This window comes from Solanum tuberosum, unplaced genomic scaffold (genome assembly GCF_000226075.1).
Source record: "Solanum tuberosum cultivar DM 1-3 516 R44 unplaced genomic scaffold, SolTub_3.0 scf00265, whole genome shotgun sequence".
In the NCBI taxonomy this organism is placed as follows: Eukaryota; Viridiplantae; Streptophyta; class Magnoliopsida; order Solanales; family Solanaceae; genus Solanum; species Solanum tuberosum.
In genome coordinates this window covers 700,409-711,375 of record NW_006239189.1, presented here as the reverse complement: position 1 = coordinate 711,375, position 10,967 = coordinate 700,409, and the positions used below count along the sequence as shown (strand labels likewise).

General features: G+C 35.7%; 1 protein-coding gene and 1 pseudogene across 3 annotated transcripts; one reads left to right on the top strand and one right to left on the bottom strand.

Moving 5' to 3' along the window:
• The window catches only part of LOC102583892 (subtilisin-like protease SBT1.1), a 7,236-nt pseudogene extending 4,189 nt beyond the window's left edge, over window positions 1-3,047 (top strand).
• Window positions 3,048-3,405: 358 nt separating this feature from the next.
• LOC102601304 (probable LRR receptor-like serine/threonine-protein kinase At5g45780) lies at window positions 3,406-8,790 on the bottom strand. 3 transcript variants are annotated; one of them, XM_006358054.2, is made up of 11 exons: window positions 8,530-8,790; window positions 8,113-8,245; window positions 7,946-8,017; window positions 7,583-7,726; window positions 7,406-7,477; window positions 7,264-7,323; window positions 6,442-6,515; window positions 6,220-6,363; window positions 5,796-6,134; window positions 4,675-5,066; window positions 3,406-3,995 (listed from the first exon to the last, which is right to left on the bottom strand). In XM_006358054.2, the coding sequence occupies exons 1-11, from the start codon at window positions 8,627-8,629 to the stop codon at window positions 3,675-3,677; spliced, it is 1,851 nt and encodes a 616-aa protein (XP_006358116.1). In that variant the 5' UTR covers window positions 8,630-8,790; the 3' UTR covers window positions 3,406-3,674. The 3 variants fall into 3 exon arrangements, with proteins under 3 accessions (XP_006358116.1, XP_006358117.1, XP_006358118.1); XM_006358055.2 differs by having other exon boundaries at window positions 6,442-6,507; window positions 7,419-7,477; XM_006358056.2 differs by lacking the exon at window positions 6,442-6,515 and having other exon boundaries at window positions 7,419-7,477.
• Window positions 8,791-10,967: the final 2,177 nt, after the last annotated feature.

The following is a 10,967-nucleotide window of genomic DNA, read 5'->3' as shown; positions in this document are numbered from 1 at the left end:
AGGTTAGAGAATCTCCCACAGTATTATATTAATTTATTATATGAGTAAGTTGAGTTGTTATCGCATTTCTTTAATGTTATAGAATATAATAGGTGTAAATATTATATCTTCCATATATAGCTAATTTAATTATAGGAGCAGATTCTTAGTTGATTTACTTTGATTAGTTTTCCTTTCATAGAAGCATAGTATTTGTATAAGTATCTTGTCTTGATGAATAGAAAGGAACAAGTCATTCTCCATATAATATAAGTTACAATTACCTCTAATCATTGTGCATTTCATGAACTTATCATTCATAACAGAATGCAAATCCTTTGTTGAAACCGAGCAAACCCCGCAAATATTTTACTTTAACCACAAAGCAGAGAAGTGATTCTTGAAGTCATCCACAATGCTTGTAAGCAAGTCCTTGGATTTATTTCCATCAGAACAGATTCCTCCTACAATAAATATTCAGCCTGCAAATCATTGGTTATTCCCAAGTGAAACATGTTAGATAATCAAAATTAATTTGCAGCCGCCTAGTTGAAAAGATTTTTTAATTGCAATAAAAACCAGAGCAAGCTCCAAATGGCTTGTCTTAGGCCTTCATTTCTTAGCTCAAACAGAGATTGCGTTTCAAGCCAATTGGAGAGTTCAGAACCAATCACACCCTTCTCAAAACTTCAGTGTCACTCAAATTCTTTCGATTACTTCAATACTGAAGACACTGTTAAAAAAAATGATGACAAAACCAATCATAAGAAATTAACACTATATATATGTGGTTTACAAGAAATGTGTCTCATTAATTAGCACTGATAGACATGGATTTGAAACTTCTTTTAAGTGCCATCTTTACTCTGAGTCTTTATTCTTCAGCCATACAGGCAAGTAATACCAATCTGCAGAGCAACTCAGATATTTACATAGTCCATCTTGAGTCTTTTCAAGGCCAACTTTTCTCTGACTTGGATAGTTTACAAATGTGGCACCATTCTTTTCTGCCCCCAAAGAAAACGAGTCTAAATGATTCTGCATCCTCTCACATAGTTTACTCTTATCGCAATGTCCTTAATGGTTTTGCAGCTAGACTAACACCAGATGAAGCAGAGCTACTGCAGGAGACAGAAGGGATCATATCAGTGCGGCCACAAAGACTGTTGCATGCACGGACCACCCACAGTACTCATTTCATGGGGTTGCACTAGAACTTAGGCTTCTGGAAAAGTATAAACTATGGTAAAGGTATGATTATTGGATTTTTAGACACTGGGATAATACCCGATCATCCATCATTCAATGATGAAGGAGTGCCTCCTCCACCAGCGAAGTGGAAGGGCAAGTGTGAATTCAACTTTACTACAGCCTGCAACAACAAGCTCATTGGAGCTAGATATTTCCAGGAGTTTGGAAATAGGACGCCTTTGGATGAGAATGGACATGGCACACATGTTGCAAGCACAGCTGCTGGAAACTTTGTCAGTGGTGCCAATGTTTTTGGACTTTCTAATGGAACAGCTTCTGGCGTGGCTCCCCTTGCTCATGTTGCCATGTATAAAGTCTGTGACGCTAGCGCTGCTTGTTCTGAGAGTGACACATTTGCTGCTATGGATGCTGCAATCGAAGATGGTGTTGATGTAATTTCTATTTCCATTGACGATATCTCTAGACCTTTCTGGGAAGACTCTATTGCACTCTGTTCATTTACTGCAATTCAAAATGGCATTCTGGTGAGTACCACAGCTGGTAATATGGGCCCAGAACATGGCACAGTAGCAAATGGAGCTCCATGGCTTCTCACTGTTGGTGCTAGCACCACTGATAGAAAACTAAGGGCAACAGTACTGCTGGGGAACAGTGAAGAAATTGATGGTGAATCAGCTTTTCAACCTGAAGACTTCTCTCAAACTCTGCTTCCATTAGTTTACCCTAGAAAAAGTTCTAGTGATCTGATGGCCCCATTCTGCAATGCCGAGTCTTTGAAAAATATTAATGTGAAGGGAAAGATAGTCTTTTGCGAAGATGGTGGTAAGATAAACAGACTTGATAAAGGACATTTTGTGAAGGATGCTGGGGGTGCTGGAATGATACTCATGAATGAGGAACCACAAGGCTTCACTATACAAGCTGAACCTCATGTTCTTCCAGCAGCACATATCAGTTTTATTGATGGCCTGAAGATCAAAGCCTACATAAATTCAACGTCGACCCCTGTGGCTTCATTTTTGTTTAAAGGAACTATATTTGGAGATGATCATGCTCCAGCAGTTGCAGCCTTCTCATCTAGAGGCCCTTTTCCAGAAAGCCCTGGCATATTGAAACCTGATATTATCGGTCCTGGTATTAGCATCCTTGCAGCATGGCCAACGTCTGTGGAGAACAATACCAACAAAAAGTCTACCTTTGACACACTGTCTGGCACTTCAATGTCCTGTCCTCACCTTTCAGGAGTTGTAACATTGATCAAGAGTGCACATCCAGAATGGTCTCCATCTGCTATCAAGTCTGCAATCATGACAACCGCTGATCTGGTAAACCTTAGAAATAATCCCATTGAAGACGAAAGGGGCCTCCGTGCTGACTTCTTTGCAACTGGTGCAGACCACGTTAACCCATTAAGAGCAAATGATCCGGGACTGATCTATGACATCCAACCAAATGAGTACATACCTTATTTATGCGGATTATACCCAAGTAGAGCTGTAAGTTTGATTGTTTTGCAAGAAGTGAACTGCTCATCAACTACTCCTGAAGCAGAACTAAACTATCCATCATTTTCTATTAGACTTGGATCTGATTTACAAGCATACACAAGGACTGTGACCAATGTTGGGGAGCCTATATCATCTTATACTCTGGAGATTGTGCCACCCCAAGGAGTTGATGTGAAAGTTGAGCCTTCCACCTTACACTTCTCAGAGATGTACCAGAAGAAAACATATCAAGTAACCTTTAACCGATCAATTTCAAACATTAGTGCCACATTCGTTCAAGGATTTGTGAAATGGACCTCATCCAAGTACTTTGTTAGGAGTCCAATAGTAGTTACCTTGGTACCATGAAGAAACTCTACAAGCAACTCCACACTATTCTATACACCAACTATAATTTCTTGATCTCAGGACCGTAGGATAGTTTTATTTGTGTATTCCTCTCATCAGTTTTCCTAGCAGCTTCAGTTAGCTTGCTTCAGCTATTGGTGTTAATGAAAGTCAATAGTTCCATAGGTTTATTCTAAGTGTCTTTAAAAGTTCAATATGGAAATAAGTTGCATTGACTTAACTCCATAATGAACTCTCCAACAACAGCCGCTCAAAACATGGGGAGCATCTCCTTAATCTAGATTCTTGTTTATCTCACTACAAAATACTAGTAAGAATCAAACTTCTGAAACGCATAGACCTGTTGTCATCACAAATGTTCAACGAACACAGCAGAACTAGTATGGAAGTTTGTCATTTCCAAAGAATGAAGTTCCAAAGTGAAGTTAGTCTAGCTAGTTCTAACACAGGTTGTGAACCACCAAGAACTAGTATAATGAATGCTTTTGCAACAAAATTTACAAATTACAGTAACTTACAGAGTACTAGGACATTGACTTAAAGCAACAACATACTCGTATGTATGGCTGAACTAGATATATCAAGATTGCACACTTATTATGACAAGGCCAGTGCAGGCTACTTTTGTTATCTGGGTCCTGAAAGCTCAATTGGTTCAAAGGTAAATGAGGATTCTTCATGAATATCACTAAAATTCCTAGAGAAGCTGAAAGCCCTTGTTTGACATGTGTTGCTTCCACCTTGTGATTCGTCCACATGCCCCATTTGTTCTGTAACGCCTTCCAGGATTCTCAAAACTTCCGACATCTTAGGCCGATTATTGGGGTTAGATTGAGTACACTGTAGAGCCACTTCAACTGTTTTCTCTAGCTCCTCTGCATTAAAACATCCTCTTAGATCCCTATCCGCAAGCATTTCCACTTTCTTTTCCTCAAATAAATTCCGGACCTGTAAATTGGATAGGTTGTCAGAATGAATAGGCCCGAATAATAGACATAACAAACTCTGAGCTCTATCATGTTCTGAAAATCTTTACTCCACATAAAACAGCCTGAGAGGGAAGAAAAATCATAATTGAAGAAGCATAGAACGGGTACCTTTTTTCACACAACTATTCTAGCATAATACATGGTTGTTCAGACTTGCATGATAATGTAATAATTATCAACCAAATAAGTTAATCAAGGGCTTAAAGTATGCAAGAGTAACATTATATGTGATAAAAAATCAACCAAATAATTTATATTTAAGGGCTTAAGTATGCAACAGTAAGGTAATACACAGCAATAATTTTATTGCACTGATCAGTAAGTGATTCAAAAACCTTGAATATGTTGTCCATAATTCCTACAGATTATGCAGTCAGTAAAAAGAACAAGTTTTCGAGCAATGATTCAGAATTTTGGAACTGTACTTCTCTCATAAGATGTGGAGCAACTTCTGCGTTAGACATTAGTTATTGCGTCAATTTTAGTGAAAAATTTCAAGTCAAATATTGATATTGATTATGACTCAAACAAAATCCTGCAAGAAGATTAACTATTAACTGGTTAATCAAATAAAGTCTAGAAATTATATGCACAACTATATAAAGCTTCAAACAGTAGGAGGGTTAGAAGCTACACACCCGGTCAAGAATAGTTCCTTTCTGACCCTGACCAATTCCTGCATCTAATGCCTTGTGTCCTGTAATGAGTTCCAAAAGTAGTATCCCATATCCAAAGACATCTGTCTTCTCAGATGATTGACCAGTTGATAAATACTCTGGTGCTATATGACCTATAGTACCACGAACTGCAGTTGTAACATGAGAATCTCTACAGTCTAAAAGCTTGGCAAGACCAAAATCACCAACAACAGCTTCAAAACTTTCATCAAGCAGAATATTAGCAGCCTTAACATCTCTGTGAATTATTTTAGGATTACACTGTTCATGCAAATACAGAAGACCTCTGGCAGCTCCAAGAGTTATATGCATGCGCTTTCTCCAATCCAAAAATGGTTTATCCCGGCCATTGTCTGGTAGATAACAAAAGATTATGTGAGAACAGAGCAAAAGATGACACAGTCACTACATCAAGCTAATGCGTTAACATTCCAATAATTCCAACTTGATTTTGTGTTCATATACCTAAAAATTGACTTGAATTGGTCATGCTAAAAATTAATGACAACACGACAGTTACCTTACTGCCAAATAACAATTTATTTTATTCATGGATAATGTAAGTCGATACCATAAATGGCATTAGAGTTTCAGAAGATGGATAGAAACTTTGTCACATAAAAATTAAGCTTAATAGCACGTAAGGTCGCAATAGATTGCTAGAGTCTTAGGTAATGCACTACATCAGGAGTCTTAATTGCAATGGATACAAAATATTCATATAGTCAACCCCAACTAGTTTGGGTTTGATGCATTGTTGATTGATATGTTGATAATAGATTTCATTCCACTTTCACAAGAAACATTGACAATGTAAATCCAATTTAACTATCTAAGATAATCAATCAAAAGTTGTTTTCATCATAGGGCCCTGGTTTTTTCAGATGTACAGTAAAAATATAGCACAAAGTCCTCGATTTCCATAAACCATGACCTTTCAAGAGTTTTTGTCAGATTAACATTGAGAGCACTAGGAATAATTGAAATGCATATGTTAAACTTGATCAGTTTACGAAATCCATTGTGACAAGAAAAAAGAATGCTTCAGCAAAAGCACCAAGCAAATATACTTCAAAGCAAACCTCTCAAGCAATCGGCAACGCTCCCATTTGGCATATAAGGGTAAATAAGTAATCTTTCCTCGGGAGTCGTACAGAATCCATACAGACGTAGAAGGTTCCGATGCACAGCCAAGCCTATCATCTCAACTTCTGTTTGAAACTGCACTTCTCCAGTGAAACTTGGATCTCTTAATCTTTTGACAGCCACTACTGTCCTATTTGGAAGGTATCCTTTGTAAACCACTCCAAATCCACCTTGTCCTATTATGTTCTTAGAGCTGAAATTTCCGGTGGCAATTTGCAGTTCACGAAATGAAAATCTCTTCAGGTGGCCAGTGGCGAACTCACAATCGTGTTGCACTGCAGATCAAATGATCAGAGACTCATAATGTATCTAGTCTTAATGTGCAAGAAATCGGAGATGTGTTTCTAATTTTGTAATTACCATATCCTGTGAGGACACGAGATCTGTACCAATGCACCCAACAAACAAGAAGCGTGACTGCAACTATGAATGTGCAACTGACCCCAATGCTAACAGAAACAACCCATCGATGATGATTGCTAATCCTCTTGTCTGAAGATGTTTCTGCATGGTAAAAATAGAGTTTGATTAAAAACATCAGCCTCAATATAATGACAAGTTCTGGTAAAATTTCAACAATACCATTTACTGGTTTTGGCACACCCCCACAAATTTGTGTGGTCAATGCAGAGCAAAGAAATCTGTTTCCTGCAATACTAAGGCGGCAACAACCAAAATATAAGCTGAAATAGAATAAAAAAGAACCCGAAGGGTTGCTAGTATGATGCCAGGGGGAAGATAATCAACAAGCATTGCAAGTAGGATAGAAAACCTCTATAACATCAGACATTATCTCAAGCAAATATTCTGCTTGACATTAGCAGATTAGAAATATAGGAATTATATCAAACAAACATCATGGAAGTTCCATTAGACCAGGTAAGAAGATAATACTTCAATGATAAGATTTGAGATATTACTTCTTCTTTTTTTGATATGGAGATTTGAGATATTACTTCTTCTTTTCTTCTTCTTTTTGATAATGAGATTTGAGATATTACTTTCAGGTCTGCAAGAACTGACTGCTGGTTTCCAGTGAAGGGACATACCACAACAACAAACTGGAATGCAAGATAACAGTTACTAAAACTATAGAAAGCATAACTTTATTACGAGAGAAACATTATGTGTGGCACTGCGCCATATGGCATGTCGCAGATGCAACAATATTGAATCAAGCTTCTATTTTGCAGTTGAATTTAAGATCAAGGTGTTTATCTTAAACTCCATTAATGAATAAGATTCTGGCACAGTACTGTGACATATACCATCCTCCTCATAGTAAAAGTGTAAACCCTGAATTCCTTGATTCATCAAACTAGAGACCCGAGGGATTCTTCCAGTTCACCGACTATTGAGGACCAAACATTGAGACAGATATAATAATATTTCCTTGGATCTTACCTGTAGTCTTTGGCCAAAATTTTTGGAGTTGGACCACTAAGGTTATTGAATGATAAGTCCCTACACAACACCATCCACAGTTAATTTAACTCTCATATAGCCCTTGTATTGGACATATAAATGTCATGGATGGAAGACATACAAGAATGAAAGACCTGAAAGGTATGCCACAGGTTTAGGAATTTGTCCAGACAATCTGTTCCTGCTAAGCCTCCTGAGAATTTGACACACCAGAGGATTACATACACAGCCAACAAGGGGAACTGTAACATATGAATAATAAAGAGAGAACAAAATCAAGAGTTTAGCCTACACTCACAGGTAATTTAAATAAATCAGGCGACCCAACGCCCTAGGAATTCCTCCAACAAACTGATTACCAGACAAATCAAGGGTCAGCAGTTCAGTGAGCTGTCCAATTTCAGCAGGAATTGGACCCGATAAATGATTATTCTGCAACAACCTACAACAAAAACCAATGCAAAAATGACTTTAACAGATCATATTAAAAGATATTTTTCAACATATCTTGCAATTAAAGCACTTAATGTTACTCTTACTAATATTAGTAATTATTAACAAGTACTATGTGATTTCAACTTCAAGTATCTCCAAGATATATATGAGCAGCATCACATCAAAATAAGAATAAAGTGGGAAATTCATGTCAAATTAGTCTTACATCGTCCGAAGATGAGTTAAATTCCCAATACTAGGCGAAAGTGTGCCAGATAATCCCATACTTGCCATTTCACTGCCAAGAATATATAACCAAAGAATAATAATAAATTATTTTCACAGAAAGGGAAAAGAAATGGACAAGATGTAAGAGAAAGGGAGAAAACTCACAGAGAAATAACAAAGCCTTCTGAAGAACAACCAACCATGTACCAAGTACAAGGATCAACAGAATTTACATCCCATCCATCTAACACATGGTATTCATCTCTCATTCTATTCTTCATAGACATCAATGCTGCCACTGCTTACCCCACAATAAATTCAACAAATCTTTAAGTAAAGTTACCACTCTAAACTATGAAAACATAAACAAATAAATGCTTATAAACAGTGCTAAACAACAAAGTTTGGATTTTTCACTGGAAAAAAAACAACAACAAATGTTTGGATTGTAGTAAAGTTTTCATCTTTACCACTCTAAACTATGAAAACAAAAATAAACAAGTGCTAAGCAATAAAGTTTGGATTTTTCACTGGAAAAAAAAACAAGAAATGATTGGATTATAGTAAAGTTTTAATCTTTACCTTCATAGTTGACACCTTTAGGTGAAAGAAAACCCATGGAAGCTGGAGTGGTGGCCACCCAATGAAGAAAAAATGAGAAAATGAGTAGCAAAGTTACCATTTGGACCCAAAAAGCTAAATTACCCAAAAGAAAGATTTTGGTGCAGAGCTTTCAGAAAAAAGTCCTTTTTAGAATTCATCATTGTGCAGCAGTAGAGTAGCACAATAAAATATATTTCCCTCGAGCTTATAAATGGCTGAAAAGTCTTGTTTGGTTTTTTATTTTTTAATTAAGAAAAGAGAATCCGAAGTATTAGTACCAATTTAACTATAAAAATTTGTTACTTTGTGAAAACTCTTCAGATTCATCCTACAAAGAGATGTAAATTTGTACTCTCTTTTTCTTACTGTCATTTTCCTATTTGTGGAATTTTTCTAAATGTTGTTGTTGTTTTTCCTTACAGTCATTAATAGTCCATTGAATAAATAGTCCCTCAACAAGCCAAATGGGAAACCCCACGAAATCATTGCAGAAAGAAGCACTTTTTAGTATCATAAGAAGGATATGATATGATGGATGGAATTTAATAAATTTAGTTCAAATCTTAAATTTATATATAAATATGTATAAAAATTAGAACCCAATTACTAACAGTTAATATCTCTATCATTGAATTTAAAATTTATAAAGTTTAAATTATTATTCCACCTCTAAACTTATATGATACAAATCTGAATTATTTGGATTCATTAAAAATAAATTCTTCAAACAGAAAAACTATTGGGGAGAATAAATGGAAAATATTAGTCTTATTCATAATGCAAGCAAATTGTAATACTGTAAAGATATGATACTTAAACCTAACTCAACCCCAAAAATTAAAGATAAGCTGGCTCATGTAAAAATATAACACCTGAACCTAACCAAACTCAAAAGGCTAGCTCATGAGGGAAGGTTTGTCCAAGTCCATATAAGAAGACCAATTTTCTATCCCTCTAATGTGGAAATTCTTAACACTCCCCTCACACCCAGACCTCAACCGAAGCGTGAACACTTCTAAACGGGGGTCTAACATCAGTGAACAACAAATTGATATGAGGCTGAATCTGATACCATGTAAAGATATGACAACTAGACCTATCTCAACCGCAAAAGCTAGCTCATGAGGAAATATTTATCCAAGTTCATACAAAAAGACTAATAATCCCTCTACCGACGTGAAAATTCTTAGCAACTACTCCTCGTAGTGATTTTAAAAGTGGGTTGGAAAAGAAAATTAAGATCAAGTCTTGAGATTTGGGGAGTGTCCCCTTGTCTTCCGTAAGAGGACAGCAATAGTGTATTTCCTATGAGATAAGCAGCACTGTAAGGATAGTGAACAGAGGGTATTCATTGGTTGGACTCTATTTTAACCAATTAAAAGAGAATGTATTGTGGGTAAAGAAGCACCGAATCATTACATATAATATAAGTTTTGAAGTGCGAGATACTTTGACCCTTACAAAATGAAACAGACAATTAGTACGGAATCCCATACACACCCAAAAACTAATCTATTTTTCTCTAAATATATTCATTAGACACAATAAAAATATATATTATACTATTTATTTCCTTTTTAACATTAAATTATTACTCCCTCCGTCTCATTTTATGTGAGGTAGTTTGACTCGGCACGGAGTTTAAAAATGAGTGAAAGATTTTTAAAACTTATAGTCCAAAATGAATGATAGAAATCTGTTTGGCTGTAAATCATTTCATTAAGGGTAAAATAGACATCTTATAGTTAAATTGTTACTCCCTCCGTCCCATTTTATGTGAAGTACTTTGACTCGACACGAAGTTTAAGAAAGGAAGGAAGACTTTTAAAACTTGTGGTCTAAAATAAATGATAGAAATTTGTATGACTGTAAATCATTTCGTTAAAGGTAAAATGGACATTTTATAGTTAAATTGTTACTTTATATAGAAATGTGTTATTCTTTTTTAAACTGACTAAAAAAAAAGTAAGTCATATAAATTGGGACAATGGGAGTACTTAATATAAAAATGTGTCATTCTTTTTTTAACCGACTAAAAAGAAAAGTAAGTCATATAAATTGAAATAGAGGAAATATTTTTTTTGAATACTCATCACATTGAAGCTCAACTAATTTAAATTTGTATCAAATAGATCTTGCTCAGCGAATCATTTCATATAAGTTTTGAAGTGCTCGCCATTGGTGTTTACTGTGGGGATAGTTTGACCCTTACAAAATGAAACAGATTGTTAGCACAGAATCATATACACACCCAAAAAATAATCAATCACTCTCGTTTGAGAAATTGCTTTCGAATATCACTTTCGTTTCTTTTACGAGTTATACAGACCCATACAAAACCCTTATGTGTTGTTTGTGTTTAATTATGATATTTGATTATTGCATTTATAGTTTATTTTCTTTAATTTCATAATAAT